At 40.7% G+C, this 19053-nt stretch overlaps 1 protein-coding gene across 1 annotated transcript; it reads right to left on the reverse strand.

Annotated features, from left to right (window-relative positions):
* Positions 1 to 413: 413 nt before the first annotated feature.
* LOC134405544 (vomeronasal type-2 receptor 26-like) lies at positions 414 to 10090 on the reverse strand. Its single transcript, XM_063136787.1, has 5 exons — positions 9944 to 10090; positions 7844 to 8704; positions 6744 to 6971; positions 3663 to 3789; positions 414 to 1324 (listed from the first exon to the last, which is right to left on the reverse strand). The coding sequence occupies exons 1-5, from the start codon at positions 10088 to 10090 to the stop codon at positions 414 to 416; spliced, it is 2274 nt and encodes a 757-aa protein (XP_062992857.1).
* Positions 10091 to 19053: the final 8963 nt, after the last annotated feature.

Consider the following 19053-nt stretch of genomic DNA (forward strand, 5'->3'; position numbering starts at 1 on the left):
ACCAAAGACTCAGGCCTTAGCTAGACATAAGGTTTATCCTGGGATCATCCCAGGATCATCCCTGTTCATGTAAATGACACATAGGATATCCCAGAAGCAGGCAGGGATGATCCCAGTACAATCCTGGGATAAACCTTAGGTATAGCTAAGGCCTCAGATGGCTTTTCATTGGAATTGTCACATGTAGTTCATGCAACAGAAGCAATCATGCTACTATCCCATCGTGCAAATACACAACATGCAATCAATACCATCAACATAGAATGCTATGTAGAGTAGGATATGAGTCATCCATCTTCACTTTTGGCATTATGAATGAGACTTATCCACAGAATTCGTGAACTGGAACAAAATTCTCATACAGAACATACATATTGCTCTGCAGTGACTGCAATAGCAAAGGATACAGGTAGTTAAATGTTGCACTCTTTTCTTCTTATTAGTTGCTTCTTCTTATTCAACTCAGGTCTCAATACAATAATGTAGCATTTGGGGAAAAAGATACAACACAGTAGCCCAGCGCTGGAAGCTAAGATAGAGAAGATCTCCACAGCCACCATGTATTTGCCCTTGGTGCTCACATAGGATGGAACAAAGGATAGCCAAACACTACAAAACACCAGCATGCTGAAAGTGATGAACTTGGCTTCATTGAAACTGTCAGGTAACTTCCTGGCTAGGAAAGCCACTGTGAAGCTCACCATTGCCAGAAAGCCCATATAGCCCAGGACACAGTAAAACATCAATGCGGAACCCTCGTTACATTCCAGTATAATTTCTTCTGTCACTGAATGCAGGTCAACATCTGGAAAAGGGGGGAAGTTTGCCAGCCACACAGCGCAAATGCCTGCCTGAATAAGGGAGCATGAAAGGATAATAAAGTTTGCAGTTTTCTTTCCAACCCACTTCCGTGTCCTGGATCCTGGTTTTGTGGCCATGAAAGCCAGAACCACAGTGATGGTTTTAGCCAATACACAAGAAACAGCCACTGAGAAGATGATGCCAAAGGCATTTTGACGAAGGAGACACAACACCTTTCCAGGTTGACCGATGAACAGAAATACACAAAGGAAACAGAGCAGGAGCGAACAGAGAAGAGTGTAGGAGAGATTCCGGTTGTTGCCTTTAACAATAGGAGTATGGTGGTGCTTGAGAAATGTCCCTAACACCAAACCTGTAATCAAAGTAAAGAAAAGAGCCAAACAGGCTAAACTGAGACCCAACGGTTCTTCATAAGATAAGAAGCTTGTATACTTGGGAATACAGAAATCCTGTTTTTTGTTTGAATAGCTTTCATCTGTGCATTTATAACATTCATTCATGTCTGAAAAAGAAAATACATGGTCACGTTCTTTATATATATGCTGTACCTCTTACCAGCTGTGGGGTCAATAAGTACATCACGACCCAATTGTGACTTGTCTACCCAGATCCCACCAAGGTGGCCAGTTGTGAGGTGGTGGTTCTGATATCTCCAATCACACTCCAGTGCATCCAGGTTCCCACCAATGTTCAATAATGGACTTTGTGCCTTTCCAATTGCGACCCATTTAAAAACTAATAACAAGATCCAGAACTAGGCAGGTCTAATTCCATCTGGTTGACAGTGCAATGTAGGGAAAATGACTCATCAAGTCTACAATTTTTTTTTGCATAAATAAGAACTGGAAAAACAGCTTACTCACTAATGTTATCTAGAATGTTCTGAAAGGAATTAATAGAAACCCATACACTTCAAAATCCTCAGGTGTGGAGAGTCTTATGTGTGAATCAAGGGTTTCTTTTTATTCATCAGTTTAATGTTTGTGACACTTTAGACGCTTTTCTAATAGTTGCTGTTTTTATTGTTTATTTTCTATATGCCTCATTGGAAAAGAGAACGGGAAATAATAATAAAGTTGTCAGATACTTCAGAATTCATGGTTTCATACCCCGGAAAGTCAGCAGCACTATGATGGTTTTTGCTAGTACACAAGTAAGAGCCACTAAAAAGATGATGCGAAAGAATAGGGACATTTTTCTACTGGTTCAGGAGTTGTTTCATACTGATACCTAAACACAGCTTTGTTTAACATTTTGGGTTTTTTTTTCCAAATCAATCCCTGTGGGCCATATGACTGAGCTCTCACTGTCTCCCATTCTGCTTCATCCCCATTCATTTCCAGCTGCAACACTACCAATGACACTGGCTAGATCTTTATAGCAGTACTGAAATGCACTAATTACTCTCCACAATCCAAATTCCATATCCCAATTTCAGAGTGTCATTTCCTGCTTTTTATTCCTCATTTATAAAGATCTGACACAGGACATAGATGTGGCCAGTGCCTTGATGCAAAGACAGTACAGGAAAAGTCTCAATAAGTTTCTGTAAAGCCTCTTACATAAGTATTTTTCCCACCCTGAGATCCTCCAGGATAATGACCTCTCTCTATGAAACTGTTTCTTGTAGTAAACTAAAGAAAGAGGAGCATTACAAGATGGGACAATAGCTCACTCTGTCACCTGTACTACTTTGTCCCACCCCCAACCCATGAAACATCTCTTAAAGCCAGCTGCCAGATTCCCAGTCCAACACATGGGTTCCTCTTTTATTCTGATTGTGTTCAGGTGCCAGGTGGCCATTTTGTCCACTCCTTTGCTGCCATGCCATCAGCTATGTTCTTCGATGGATTGCTAATCCTCCTGTTATGCTAGCTGTTGCCACCACTGCCACAAGTATCAGATAGCCCTGCCACAGCAGTTTGATTGGCTGCACACCACACTCCTCAACACAAAGGACACACAGGGCTGATCTACACCAACCAGGATATTCTACTATGAAAGTGGTATGAAAGAGGTTTGTGAAGGGCAGGAGCCACACTACTACTTTATAATGGTATTGAAGTGCACTGACAACTGTTGGGGTACATTGGCACATACCATAAACTACTTTCATACAACTTTCATAGTGTTATATCCTGCTTGGTGTAGGTGTGTCATGGGCCCCAGCAATTGTCACTTCAGTACTACTATAAAGCAGTAGTGTGGCTCCTGCCTCTTATCTACCACTTTCGTACTGCTTTCGTAGTGGAATATTCTGCTTGGTGTAGATGAGCCCAGAGAGAACAAACCAATCAAGAAATAAAATATGTAAATGTTGGGTAAGAGGGATGAGGGCTGTTCCATACACTTAATGCATAGAAAAGACGTTCCCTGTTGTTGAAAGGACAATTGCCTCTTTTAGGCCTTAGCTAGACCTAAGGATTATCCCAGGCAAATGGAGGGGGTCGTCCTTGCCTGCTCTCAGGATCCCCTGTGTGTCATTTGGATGCACAGGGATGAGCCCGGGACAATCCCAGGATACAGGCCTGGCCGAGCCATGGCCTAAGTTAGCCAAGTTTAACCTAGAGGAAAGTTCCCAATGTTTAATCTCTCATCAGGTGTGAAGAGATGTTTATTCATTGAATAACACTTTGTGGATTACTTGGCAGAACTCTTTATTGTCTTGCAAGGCTGCAGGAGTGCCGGGGAATATGACAAGGGTGATGATGCCATAAAAGCAAGATCTGCAAGGGTTCTAAAGGACCAATTTCTGTTGTACTTGCAGGACTGTGCTCTAGCCAAGCCACATTCCTTTGGATTATACACAATATGATACATAAGCGTACTATATGTCTTACCTATCTGATTTGAAATCTTCCCCTCTGGACATGGGGTGCAATCATAGCAGCAAAATGGTTTTCCCTCCTTCACTTTCTTACTTGAACCAGGCTGGCAACTCTCACTACAAACAGACAATGGCTGGGTCTAATCCATAAATGAAAGAAGACAATGTTAATTCTGTGAACAATTAGTTCAATATCTCTTAGTTTCTGGGGCTTTACAAGATATGACTAAAACTTCCTGTGGGATCTGCTTGCTTTTCTGTGGGATCTGTCTTTGCAGGAGTTGATGTCATGAGTTTCAAGTAATGCCAAAAAAGACATTACATTATGCCTAGCAGCTACTTCTTTCTCTGTTTTGTGTGTGTGTGTTTTACTATAGAGTAGGTGCAGAGGTCAGAATTAAAAATATCCCATTCTGCCCCCTGATGCTGTTAGGGGCCATAGGATTGCTCCCCACCAACCCCTATCAGTTATGTGGGGTGGTAATCTTCTCTGTATATATTTTTCCTTTATCATTTTACACTTAGAAATGACCATGTATAAAAATGCATTGTTTCTGAAATACAATTAACTGTTTACATTGTGAATGGATATAACGCCATTCAAACAGTATGATTGGAATGGATATCACACTTGGTAACATCTATATGAAGGGTTTGCCCTGGGGTTGCTTCGCACTAGTGGCACATCATCTACACGGCGCAGGTGCCACTGAGAAGGCATCCGAGGAAATTCCTGCAAACTCCATTCCCAAAAAGTTGGGCACCTACCCCAATTTCTTTGGCAGCAGAATCCATGGCATCTCCATGATTGATTGCCTAGGGCAATCCACTCCTCTAAAAAGGTTTTAAAAAAATGGGAGGAGAGGAACAAGGCCATTCCTCCCCCTTTTTTATTTTATAATCTCTATCTGCGGAACTCTGCAGATACATAAAACAAAAATAAGTTGGGGAGGGTGTGGGGAGGAATGGGCAGCCAGAGGGAGGAGACCTGGGTGGTTCACTGCTCATGCAGGTTTCCAGTCCTTCTTGTGCCCTCCTCTGGCTGCCTCATTCCTTCCCCCTTCCTTTTTATATTTAATTATATGTATCTGTGGAGCTCTGCAGATAGAGATTATAAAATAAAAAGGGAGGGAGGAAAGAGGGAGGAGACGTGGTTCTACAGTCCTTCTAGAGTCCTCCTCTGCTGCCTCATTCCTTTCCCTCATTTTTATTTTTCTTAGATGCATCTGCAGAGCTCCACAGTTAGAGATTATAAAAAAAAAAATTAAAGGGGAGGAAGAGGAATGGCCCCTTTCCTTTACTCCCCCATCTCCATTTTTTTTTCAAGAGGCCTGTGGGCAAAAAAATTGCACTTGCCTTCCTTCCCATGCAGATGCCAGGAAGGAAGGCAAGTGCAGGTTCAAGGCCCCATGGGGCAACAAAGCTCCTCTGTAAAGACGGGGGCTTGGTCAAATCTAAAATCATACTTCCTACTCACTTCATTTTCCCCAACAGTTGACTATCACTAGGAAGATCCTATATTTATGTACAGAGTTAATTCAACATGCTAAAATTAGTTTGCTAATAGTTTTTAATGCCTTTGGTTTATTTCCTTAACATTAAAATGGTGTAATGGAAATGTATTTTATAGAGATAATAATACAGCATGGAAAATTGACAGGAAATTCTTTTTCTTTCTCTTTTTAAAAATTATATTTTTTATTCTTTTGCTTTCTTCCTGCCTTCCTTTTTATTAAATATAAATTAAATAGACAAATTTAACCAGATTTTAATCAATTTAGGGTAGTAGTACATTTTCCAGAACACTTGTATAAATGATCCCAGTATTTTATAAGAGCTGAGATTAGAAAATGGAGGGAGCAATCCCATGGTCCCTAGACTTTAAGCTCCATCACACCTAGTCAAATGTATGGCTCCCATTGCTTCTTCTGTCACCGCTCCCAAGTCAATTCCTGAAAACAGGAAGTAATTAGCCACATTCAGTCCGGTAGGAGAGAGCAGCAACCAGAGTTAATGAGGGTTTTATGCAGTGCAATAATGGCCAGAAAGGGCGGAAGATGCCCGATAGGCAGATGCCATCATGTGAGTAATTCGTGAGTGCCCAGTAATGAGCATGCAGTAAAATGCTTGTCGGATGGAGCAGTTGTCTGTGGCCCCATGGCATAGTGGGAATACCCCCTCTGAAAACAAAGACACAGCTCTTACTTCAGGAGAGATTTTAATCAATTAGGGTAGTAGAACGTTTTCCAGACCTATATAAATGATCCCAGTATTTTATAAGAGCTGAGATTAGAAGATGGAGGGAGCAATCCCATGGTCACTATACTTTGTCTGTGGCCCCATGGCATAGTGGGAATACCCCCTCTGAAATCAGAGACTGACTTCAGGAGAGGGAGTCAGAAAGCTGAATTCATTTCCCCACCCTCTTGCAGCCGGCATGGATGGTTGGCATCTGCATTTGGAAAAGCAACCACAGAGAAGGGGAAAGAGGATGTTTGGGTAGGCAGGGAGGGGAGGAGACCAGAGATGCCAGGATATGAGCTACCCTGAGGCCTCTTCCAACCTCCTTGAAATCATCCATCAGGATAAAGTCTTTTCCCTTGATAAAGATTTCTTCAAACTGTCATTGCAAGATGGGTGAAAAAGGCCATCTATTGAAAAATGCAGCATGGGAGGATGAAGAGGCAAAGATCATGAGTCTCTATCAAGGGGAAAACTCTTGAAGGCTTGTCATGAGGATTCGCTCTCCCTTTTTCCATTCAATGATAGCCTCTACTGCTCCTGCCACCCTGCATTGGATGATTGCAAGTCTCTGAGTTTGAGTGTTTCTGGCGATTGGAGGGTGCAACACATAGGATTTCATCCTTAGCATGCAATCCCATCCCAGTTTGGACAAAAAAGGCATTAACATCTGGGAGATACTGGAAAATGTTGGACTTTTTTTGGTACGCACATGGATAGGATGTTGGCCTTAATCTATCATTGTATACCCATTCACCTGAGAGTAAGCCCCACTGAATAAAATGGAACCAGCTGCTTAGTAGACATGCATAGGGTTGCACTGTTAACAAAGTGTTCCAGACTTGGATCCTACCTGATTAAACCAGCTATGCCAAGTTATAGCATCCTCATTGATGGTGAACACTTGATCTGGAGATGCCTGGGGATCCACCCTTCCTACCTTCACACGATGAAATGATTGGTTTGAGAAAATGATCCAGTTGACAACATCAAATCCAGCTATTAACTCCCCATTCTTGTCAAAGGAAAACTTGTCCCCGGCACCATTGTGAAATGTGACATTGCTCAGAAAGTGATGAAGCTTAGTTGAAAAGTAAAAGAGAAGAACTTAGAAAAAGGTTGTCATTTGCTAAGAGTGGGTTGAAACTTCCAGGTTGAGACACACAAACAAACAAAATGTGTTAGTATTGTATTCTGGACACAACCCTGATTTCCAGTTCACATTCAGTTAAACTGGATATCTGACTTGGATCTTACAGATTTGGGGGATGAAATAACTCAAAGAATGTCACCTGCAGGCAGGTAGAATAGTCCTCTCTTTTTTCACATTGGTTCCAGTGGATGCACTTTCCCCCCATCTTTTTTCCACTCCCCATCCATGTGAAGGGGTGGAATTTCAGAATGAAAATGGAGAGAAGCTTAAATGCCCTCATCGGGACCACATACACTTACACTGCTTTGCATGATGTGAGCCTAAGGAGAGTCAATTCAACATTTAGAATGAGAAAATAACTTTGTAAAAGTCAGGGAATCACAAAGCAATTGGTAATGAGGGGAAAGGGTGGGGCCAGGGTTAGAAAGGACCACAGCTTGGTGTGATAGAGCATATGCTTGGCATGCAGAAGGTCCCAAGTTCAATCCCCCCTTCTCCAGATAGGGCAAGGAAAGAATCCTGCCTGAAACCCTGAAGAGCTGCTGCCAGTACAAACAAGACCTATGGACATCCCCCGATACTTTAGTAGATAAACTGAATTTTTTTAAAAAAACAAACAAACCCAAATCCTTAGGAACACTAAGGGTTTTAACCAATGTTGGTCATACTTAGATTCAGCCCATTGTTATGTCCTGGATAGCATTGGATACAACCAATTGGATGCAACTCTAAGAAAGCAAAAAATAAAATAAAAATTCAACGTGTTTTTTTAAAAAAATAATACACCAATTGTATATTACCTTCCACTGCTGATTATCCTGGAATTTTATTCCTCTTCCATCCCACTGAGCTCTGTCCCGGAGTCTGGATGATAACATGGCATGTAGTGCATGAGCCAGTGCATAGACAGAGTTGTAGATGCTGTAGCTATGGCCAGTCATGCTCATCTCAAAAAATGATCCAGGAAGGCTCTCCAAATCTTCCTCTCCTGTACAAACATCCCCAACCACCTCACTTTCAACTTCATCTGGGAATATGCATCCAAAGGCCTGTTGCCAGAAGTTCAAAATGAAGCCATCTGCTTTTCTATAGAGAGGACTTCTATGCTCCACAAACTGTTGAAATCTTGGTAGATCTTTGGAGTGAATAGTGAAGGATATAGCACCATGAAAAAGTTGTGCATTCCAAGTCCTTTGAAGGATAACTGAAGTGAACTCTATCTGGGCTGTCATTATCAGTACTTTACCATTTGGTTTATGTGTTACATGTTCTCTTTCTGATACATATTGAAACCATCTCAAACACACAATGGTACTAGATTCCCCATAGACCACTAATACACTAGCTTTGCTATCCCTGATTTTATCATGGGCTTTTGCCAGTTGTTCTAACAAACTGTAAAATTCAGTGATAAAAGTTAGCCTAGGGATTCTTTCTATATAGGCAAAACAGACTCCATGTCTGGAAAACACAGGAAACACAGTTCGCAGAAATCTTTCTCCATTGTCATTATCCATAATTATGACCCCAATCCACATCCATTTGAAATAGAGAAGCAAAGAGAGAATCCCCTCATATTGAAGAGCTTCCTGAGGGACCATCTGGTAGAAGGGAAGCCCTGGGGTTTTGTCATTCATCACTGGAGCAGAGCCATATATGAGCTAAAGATATTTGTGGATGAGAGAAAGAAAGCACATACTAACTATTAAATGTCACATTCAACTTATCAAAGCACATACCATGCAGTATAGAAGCTACCCTCGTAACACGTCTATCAGGGAAATAGAAGGCTAAGAGATTGGTGCTTGCTTAAATTACACAAGTTGAGAGAAAGGTATTCTTTTAAAGGAAATTGTGTTTCTCTGTGCATGAACCCTCATTCACATGTGCGTAGCTCTTTAACTTTGCTTACTAAATACCCAAAGTTGTTCAGTCTTGATATCACACTATAGTTAATACTTTTGTGCAATTTTTTGCTGTTGGAAAACTTCCTCAAATACATTTTATTTTAAGGACTTTGGTAACTTTTTATTAAAAGTGCAGTGAGACATTTTAAGGTTCAGCTATGTTCCAATGACTTTGCTGCTTAGAAGCCTAAAAAGAAGCATTTAAGTTAGGAAGTGAGGATTCCCTGCAACATTTTAATTGGAAGTTTCACTTATGTAACACATTTTTAACCTGGCTTCATCTGCACTAAAAGTAAATACGACTTGAGCTTTAGATACGCACAGAAAGCTTCATCCCACGTACCTGTCTCCCTCGAATTATCCCCTACAGTGCCAAGCTGTCGCCATTGTTGTTGTTGCTACCAGGAGGCTAGATCCTTTGCATACCAGGAAATGGGTTTAAGGGGGGAAATGTAAAAAAAATCATAAAAAATCAATGGATGACCCAATCCAAATCATTTTTGGTATGCTTAAAGCTCTCCTTAATATCTATTACTGTGCCAATTTTGATGTCTTTATCTTTAAAGCTTACACAGGTATAAGCATTTGTTTAATTTTTCTTCAAATCGTGCTCCTGCACCCCAGTGGCCATTCGGAAAATAACAAATGATACGCTGAAAACTAGTAGCAAAATATTGCACTTCTTTTGGTTAAGAAGCACAATTAAAGCAGGATGCATGGGAGTACTTCACAATAAAAGCAGATTATAAGCTGCAAAACTTTGGAGTCCTTTGCACACAATTTGCAGTGATTGCACAGTATAACACTTGTGTGATAAAGCTCAGAGACAGACAGGCACACACACACACACACCTGTGGAATCTTGTAGATATCCAAATTGGTTGCCACATGATTTGAGATTTTTGAGTCCAGACCCCCGATAATTGCTATTGTGTTATTCTGGTCACATTTGTAGTTGGGAACAAATCTCTTCAATGTGGATATAAGTTGTACTGTAGCACGATAAGTCCATCTTGCACTGTAAAAACTGTCAAAGATGTGGAAGCCCAATGTGATATTAGGTAAAATATGAGGGTTCTCATTGATCTCCTTTATGGCAAATGCCAAGGCCAAGATGTGCTGGTAATTCTTAGGTACCATGCTGGAACAAAAGTTGCATTCTGCATCAGAAGGATTAATTATTGCTACTGAGTTCTGTGTTAAATGTTGTTGTCGTTTTTACCACAGTTTTTATTTGCTATCTTTCTGGAGGCATTTTAGCCTTTGAGTGGTCTACACAAAGATATCAAAGACAAATAATGTCAGTGTTCACCTTCAGAACACTATGCTTTATTGCTAGTCTATCCTTTTAAAGAAAGCTAACCTTAAAAAACAGTCTTTTGAATCTGCTATTTAACAACTCATATGCACATATAGATTTAGACCAACAACATACAGTCACAGGCATGTATGTACATGACACACACACAACTAAAGTCTCCATTCCATTGTACAGAGCAAATTTAAAAGGTTTTAAATTTAAAACAAACCAACCTAAAGATATAAAGAAGAAGAAAACACTGAAAGCCATAGAAAGGGGAGAGAGGGAGAAAGAGGGGGAGAGATGCTGCTCCATATTTAAAAGACTCATAATGAAAAGAGGGAGAGCAATGAAGCTGTAATAACCATGGAGGAACTAGGGGCTGTCTACATGGTGCCATTTTGGTGCCACTCTGCCACCAAGCCATGTGCTATCACTGGTGCATGGTGATGACAAATTGTCTTTATGAGGGGAGGCTTTCCGACAGCTTCCACTCTCCTGTGGCTTCTGGTGACCAATAGGAGGTCACTTTCCACCTGGGAATGCCTCCGGAGTGCCTCTGAGCAAGGACAGACTGTCAAAACAGCCAGACAGATCTGGTTATGGCTGGAAATGTCAGGATAAGTCCCCAACTTTTCAGCTGTGCTTCTTTGCATATTTGCTGCAAGGTGGCTTTGAATCTGCATCTGCATAATGTAACTCCAAGTACAAAACTGTTATTGCTCAATCCACAGATCATTGCAACACGTACAAACTTGAAATTTGACTATACTATTTTACAGTAATACGTATGGTTAAAACTACAGAGCTATGAAGTACATACCATCCATTACTAAAATGATGTTAAAATGGGTGAATAGCAGACATACAGAAACCTTTAATTACTTTTCAATCAAAATTCATTTATATCTCTGAATCTTTACAGCACCTCACACCAACGATATCCAAAAACTTTGCTCGAAATGTATTAGCTTTTGCTGCAAATAGTGCATATGGATTGGTTTCACTTTCTTTAAAACAGGCTCCAAACGACTTTTTCTTATGCTTGTGTATGACAGTCAAATACGTAATGCACAATGACCTCTGGAACTAGCTCTCCACAAACACACAACCTGTCTTCAACTGGTATGCCATGGAATATAACTGATGCACCACAGGTTCAGTGCCATCCCAGGGCAAAGATGGTATCAAGTCAACTCCTTAGTGTGACACAAATATCTCAGAGGAAAGATTTTGAAACATCAATAAATGTTTTTTTGGGTTTTTTTACGGTAGGAGGCAAAACAAATATTTGTAAAGTTTGATGCATCCCAAAGGGTGCGTTCTTCTCATTGCAGAGAAAGCATCTTTAAAAACTGAGAAATCCCATAAACTTTTATATCATTTAATCTCATATGCCATGTTACCCCCTTTTAATAATAATAATAATAATAATAATAATAATAATAATAATAATAACAACAACAACAACAACAAGAGCACATGTTCATTCTTACGCAAGTTCTTCAAGTAACATTGCTGGTGGGTCTTCGTTGAAGGGTATTGGGCTGGTGAAAATGAAGGCTTGAGAAACTATGCTGCCAATGAGGAAATCTCCTGATTGATGATATATGTGAGGCGGAGAATGTGGATTGTGGACTCTACATTTAGCTGTGTGACCATTTCCTAAACTGTAAGGAAAAATTAGCAGTAGCAGCACTACAAATATGATCATCCTGAGTACAGCTAAAAGCCTTCACTATGGAAACATATGCCCGTTTTCATCTACATACATTTTAAGACTGTGTTCTATAAAACTGGCCTGACTTCTATGCCAGTTCCATCTGCTGGCAAGCCTGAAACCTGAAGTGTAGGAAACAGAGTAGCAGAGATCAGACGGCTAGAAGCTTCTATATTTTCCTCCATATTTATAATATCTCTCAGAGCATTTAGTATTATGTTTTGCTAATGGCTAGTGAAACTCTACAGGGGTTCGCCACAAATAGCAGAATTAATTACTGTCCTTTTGGTAATTACTACAGAGAGTAATTGCCAAATCAAAGTTGGGTATTTCCGATGGAATGAGTGTTTGTCAGTTCTGAAGAGATGTTTTGTCTGTCAAGCCGTTAGACAGTTAGGAATACTTGTCTATGGATTGACCTATAGAAAATGACACCAGAAACAAAAGGCCATGATGTGGAAACAGAGAAGTAATGAATCAATATCCGTGATCATTGGGATGGCCTGCTTGAGAATGTCATGACTGATCTAATCTTGGGGAGGAAATTTGTCCAAGGCACCTTGCATTTAGCTACATGCTGTGCTCTTTTCCAGCTTTACCTCTTCAGCTACCTTGAGTTCTGCCAATAAATTGAACAGATCCTCCTCAAGTGGGGAAGACAAGCAGACTCCTCCTCATACAGCAAGCAGGCTGTGAAAGATGGCAGGCTCTGCCTTCTACCATTCTGACAAGGAGTAGTAGTAGTAGGAGCCTTCATTGGGTGGGACTCATGCATAGAGTGTCCCCTCCACTAGCTTGTTCTACTCAGAGGACTTAGCAGCATCCCTTAGCTAAGGCTTCAAAAACTGCACCTTAGGTTCACCAGGGGTCTCATGGAAGGACCGCTCAGGAGCAGTGCAGCTGCCTCATTACCCAGGAGTACATTTCCTCAGAAACCCTGTGCCTAAGGAGCAATGGGCATCGCTATGGTGGACTGCCTCATTTCCAGGAGACCAGTCTGAGTTGATATAATTAAACCCATCAAGAAGAGGGACACTTTACGGATAATTACAGCCCCCCTCATTCGATTCCAGTATTCCAGGTGAAAGGAGAGGGGATAAAGGGACAAGACTATTGTGTATGGTATCAGAGTTGGGCCATATTTATAAAAATCTGCAAAGTGAAACTAGGTGGGCTGTAATCTATGCCAGCAACTAGCTAGGCATTATATTGGGTGAAACATTCTATTCCTGATGAGTGGTGTCTGGGATTAGCACTCACAGGCTTACCCCTTTTGGGAAGCAGAGGCCTTCCCATGTCACTTCCCCCAGGCCACAAAACACCAGGCAGAATGAAGTGAGTTGGCCACACAGGTAACCCTTATCCCCCCGACTGGGCTTACAAAATCATCAGCAGAAGATCTCAGTCATCACCTGTCACCACACAATAGTGTCACAGAATGATCACTGTTCCTGTTTCCTCTAATCATCCCTGCCTGCCCCTATTAGCCTTTTGCCATCACCCCTGCCCCAGCCAGAAGAAGAAGAAGAAGAAGAAGAAGAAGAAGAAGAAGAAGAAGAAGAAGAAGAAGAAGAAGAAGAAGAAGAAGAAGAAGAGATGATGATGATGATGGTGATGATGATGGTGATCCTAATTAAAGATTGCTAAAAACTTAGGGATTCAAACTCAAACTCTTAGGAATAGAACACTCTAAGCCCTGGGTCTAGATGAGTTGTTCAGCTTTGGTTTCTCCCACATTTCTTTTCTTTCTTTTTTTTCTTTTTAGTCTTGAGTTATATCTATTCTAAACAAAAGGTGCAGGCTAACAGATAACACAAAACAGTCTCAGAGATACTAAGCTTCATCCCACCAGCCTTATATTGTGCTGTTGCAGCGAAATCTATGCAAAAGACTCAAACAATGCCGTCATTAAAGTCTGCTTTAACCGTGAAGGACTCGGATCATGTCAACTTTGTCCTGCTGTGATTGCGGTTCTTCCACCCCTTATAGTGAAATATTTTGTTGCGGGGAAAGTCTGGTTCTACCAGGCACGCGAAAACATATCGCTCAAAATTCAACGTGTTTTCATCCATCATTTTCAATGTGCTGTATTGTTGGCATGTTTTCAAGGGGCAGTATTGCTGATGAAGGAGAGGGATGTGCAAATTCAAATCCTTTCCTCCTCTTGCTTCTGAACTCCCCCGCTCCATCCTGGCAGGGAAACGGGAGCAGCTAAATCCCCCAGTTGAACAAGCAAAAAGCAGCTGCAGCAACCCTCACCCACGGATATACAAATGAAGCAGACAGGACAGCGAAGGAGGAAAGGAAGGTGTGGTAGGGGAGAGACTCTTTAGATCTCTGTGTGTGTTTAACCATTTCCATTGCAAAGGAACACATTGTTCCCTAGATCAGTAAGAGCTCTATTCAAAGCAAGAAAAGGCTGGTCAGTTTCAACCAAATGTCTTGTGAGTTTCAATCAAAGTCCTTTGGCTGCTTCTGAATCAGTTTGTGTGTGTCCTTTTCCATCCTACTTTGCCCCATTCCCCTACCCCCTCCTTGCTCTCCATAGGGGTGGGGCTCCTCCCAACATCACAGACACTGTCTGTGTGTCTCTTCCCTTATTGATTTGTCTCCCTAAAAACGTGTGTTGCTCTTGTTCTTATTTCAACAGGAGTTGGTGGGGGAAGGACACAGATCGTACTTTCATTCCTTTGAGATGTGAAGCTGAGTGGGGGATGGCAGGAGATACAAACAGGGGGAAGCAGAGAGGGAAATTTTCTTCATGGGGAGAATCCTGCATCTTCCCACCTGTTTCTTTTCTTTTTAGCAATGGGGGGTGTCCAGTTTTAATTGGGAGCCCTCACATGGGAAAGGATGGCTTAATCCTCTCACTAACTGTGAATTCCCTCTCAATTTCTCTGTCGTTGAAGGTCCTGGTGCAGCATTTGAAGTCTCCTCCTCCGTACCCTGGGAGTTGAGATGGCCACTTCCTACCTCGCTTCGCTCTGCCATCCCCCCCCCATTTTTTTCCCTTTTAAAATTGCAAAAATTAAGACTGCAATCTGAGGGGCTCTAATACGGTTTAATCTTTTGATTATTTCCAAACATCAGTAAATAAAAAACACTAACAAAACAAACACATCCACAAAAATAAGACAAAACAAAATCAATCAAATAAACAAAACACCAAATAAAATGTTCTTCCAATATCCTCCTCAGCAAAAATATATAATAATGTTGTCATTATTATTGTTTTTCTTTATCACTGTCAAATCCAAATCTCTAATTCCTCTCTCCACATTTTTACACTATTGGTTGAATCCACAGATATACAAGTCATTTTTTTCTCGTCCCTTCATAAAGTTTACAAAAGGTTCCCATTCAGTTATAAATCTTACAGTCGATTTTCCCCTCATTATTGCCGTGAGTTTCGCCATCTCCGCTAGCTCAAACATCTTCAGTAGGCATTCCTCTGTTGTGGGCACTATTTTGCCCTTCCATCTTTGTGCATATATCAGTCTTGCAGCTGTCGACATATATACGAATATAGTCCCATGATTCTTTTTCATCTGCTCATCCATAAATCCCAAAAGAAAGTATTCCGGTTTCAATTGGATATTAATTTTTAGGATTTTTTGGATTACAGAATGAATTTGTATCCAGAAAGTCTTTGCTTTTTTGCAGGTCCACCATGCATGGTAGAATGTCCCTTCCTGCTCTTTGCATTTCCAGCACAATCCTGATGCCCCTTTATACATTTTGGCCAATTTTGTTGGTGGCATATGCCACCTATACATCATTTTGTAAAAATTTTCTTTAAGATTGGTACTTAACGTAAATTTTAGCCCTCTTGTCCACATATTTTCCCATTGTGCCATTGGTATACTATGTCCCATATTCTGGCCCCATTTTATCAAACATTCTTTCACTTGTTCTTCCTCCATCTCAAACCTCAATAAGAGTTTATAAATTTGAGCAATAACATGTTCGTCGTTCGTACATAATGCCCTTTCAAATTCTGACTTTGTTGTTTCAAAACCACAGACTTTTAAAATCAATTTTAAACCTTTCTGACATTTGCATATATTCAAACCATTGACATGGGTACCCTTCTTTTGTAAACTCTTCTCTTGACTTTAATTGATAATCCCCTTGCCATGGTTCTAAAATATCACAGTATGTCCACCAATTGTAATTGCCTGTCCTCTCCCTTCTTTGGTACGCTTCCTGCACTGATATCCATAATGGTGTTTTTTGACTTAATCTAGGCTTATATTTATTCCATATTTTCAGGACAGCACACCGTATATAATGGTTGTTGAACTCTACATTAACTTTAACTTTCTCATACCATATATAACCATGCCACCCAAATCTCAAGTCATGTCCCTCTAAATCCAATAGTCTTTTGTTTTTCAACAGTATCCAGTCTTTCATCCATACCAAGCCACATGCAGCAAAGTATAATTTTAGATTTGGTAAACCTAGACCCCCCCTTTCTTTTGCATCCTGTAATAATTTAGATTTAATTCTTGGTTTTGTTTTTTGTTTTGCTTTCCACATAAATTTGGATATGTCCTTCTCCCATTGTTTAAATGGTAACTCCGAATTCACTATAGGTATTGTCTGAAACAAGAACAACATTCTTGGTAACACATTCATCTTGATAGTGGCAATTCTTCCCAGCATTGATAGTTGTATTTTATCCCATTTAATTAAATCTTTTTTATTTCATTCCACACTTTAACATAGTTATTATAGAACAACATACAATTTTTATTTGTTAAAGTTATTCCTAAGTAATTTACCTTCTTTTCAATCTTAAACCCTGTTTTTTCTATTAGTTTAGATTGGTCTTGGGAGTTCAATTTTTTTGTTAATATCTTTGTCTTCTGTTTATTAACCTTAAAGCCTGCTACTACACCAAATTCTTTTAGTTTATACATCAGAACTTCTATTCCCTTTAATGGGTCTTCTAGGGTAAGTACCAGATCATCTGCGAACACTCTCAATTTATGTGATTCTTTTTTAATCTTTATCCCTCCAATTTTTTCATCTTCTTATATCCCTGTTCAATATTTCCAAAACTAAGATAAATAACAGGGGTGACAATGGGCAACCTTGCCTTGTTCCTCTCTGTACCTCACATGGTTTTGATAGTTCCCCATTAATGATTATTTGTGCCTTTTGTGAAGAATAAATCGATTTAACCCATTTCATGAAGTTATCTCCAATGAGGGGCTCTAATTTGGAAATGCATTCCGTTGATCTCAATGGGATTTATTTACTGAGTAAGCATGAAAAAGATTTGACTGCAGTCTTACGTAACTTCTACTTTGGTGTTCAGTAACAAGAGAAGCAAATACCAATTCCTGTTGTCAGAGGGGGAGTTGTCCCCACTTCAAACAACCAATAAATGGTAGGAGGAAGTACAAAGAAGATCTGGGGTATGTGGATAACACCATGTGTGAGTGAACCTCAATGGATCTCTGCAATGTGCTACAGCAGAGGTGTACATTTACAAGTTTTCATATGCTATATAAGCACTATATAAGCACAATATAACAAAAATGGGATAAATCGAGGGTAAACCAGAACAAAAGTATGTGGGATGAACCTCACTCTCATGGTGCAATTTTTTTTGGTTTTGAGTAGGGCTGTGCATGGACCCCCTCAAACCACTTCGTGGCCTGATCAGAACTTTTGGATCGGGCCCAAACCACTTCGGGTTGATCCGACCCTCCCCTGCTCCGCAGAGCGAGATCCGGAGTGGCGGATCGAGATTTCCCCCCTTCCCTACTTACTTGCCTCTGTGGAGGATGGTGTCGGCAGGTAAGTGGGGAAGGGGGGACAAAATGGGGGCTGAATAAGCCCCCCTGCCCCTGCCCCTTCTTCTGTTTTGAGGCCTGGGCCTCAGTCGAAGCCTGCACCAGACCACAACTGATACAGGTAAGCCCCCCTCCCCCCTGCCCCCTTACCTGGCTCTGCCACCATCACTGCATGGACTGCGGCAGTGGCACCGGCTCCAGGTGAGCCCCCCCCACTTACCTGCATTTGGAGCTCCAGATGGAGGTGAACCGCTTCGCCTTGATCTGAAGCTCCCCTGACCCAATTTGGATTCGCCTTTGGCAGAGGTGGATTGAGTCACTCCGCTCCGGATTCGTGATTTGAATTGGAGTGGAGAACATCCCTAGTTTTGAGCCCAATTAAGAATGATTCAGCTGATGCAGGAATATGAAATTTCTTAATTTGGCCTTCATAATTAATTCAAAAATTACTGGAAAGCGGAGATAAGTTTGTAAATTCTGTTAAAATGAACAATCATTATAACAAATTTCTTTTGTAAAAGTGCTCAGGTCCCCTACTTCACTCCAAAGTAAACAACAGGCTTACATCTGCATGTTTTAATGATAAAGAGATCAAACTTGGCGCAATGATAGCTATTAAGGAGGGCTTTAGCCATGCCAAGCTTGAATCAGATTATTTCATCCCTTATTTTTTTAAAGATTTTTTTTTTTTAAAAAAAAATCCCCCTTAACCCCTCTGTTAATCCACCAGTGTGAAGGATATTTTTTTCCTTTTCTTCAATCTTGCAATGCTGTGCATCTTCAAGTTCATAAAATAGAGATCTGCTGTTTCCCTTACTTAAGAGTAAATCCCACTGAATTCAACTGCATATATGTCCAAGTAATACTAATATCCCATGCATGCTTATCTTTGAATAAACCCCATTGGAGATGCACAGCTTTGCATGATTGAAGGACAGGAAAAATGATCCTTCACACTCATGGACTATCAGGGAAAGGGATTAAGGGGATTTTTTTAAAAAAAATCCTAAAAAATCAAGGAATGAACTGATCTGATTCAAATTTGGCATGGCTAAAGCTCTCCTTAACAGCTATCACAGTGCCATTTGATCTCTTTATCTTTAAAAATGAGTGAGCTGCAGGCAAGGAGGGTGCATTTTTCACATTTCTTTTAAGGTGAAAATGTACCCCTGGTCATGCCTACTCAGGAACATAACGTTAAATGGGACCTCTCTCCCTCCTCTTTCATGGTTGAGTGGATGACTACACCACCCTCCTCTTTTGTTAGTGAGACCAC

This window comes from Elgaria multicarinata, chromosome 11 (assembly GCF_023053635.1).
Source record: "Elgaria multicarinata webbii isolate HBS135686 ecotype San Diego chromosome 11, rElgMul1.1.pri, whole genome shotgun sequence".
In the NCBI taxonomy this organism is placed as follows: domain Eukaryota; kingdom Metazoa; phylum Chordata; class Lepidosauria; order Squamata; family Anguidae; genus Elgaria; species Elgaria multicarinata.

Bases quoted from the DNA above. Each gene is read 5' to 3' on its own strand.
- LOC134405544 (XM_063136787.1), bottom strand. From the start codon at position 10,090: ATGGTACCTAAGAATTACCAGCACATCTTGGCCTTGGCATTTGCCATA. The intron at 8,705-9,943 runs GTACAACTTATA...AAATATCTTTAG, and splicing joins GATGGACTTATCGTGCTACA to CTCATATATGGCTCTGCTCC. The intron at 3,790-6,743 runs GTAGGATCCAAG...TTTATGGATTAG, and splicing joins GGCATAGCTGGTTTAATCAG to ACCCAGCCATTGTCTGTTTG.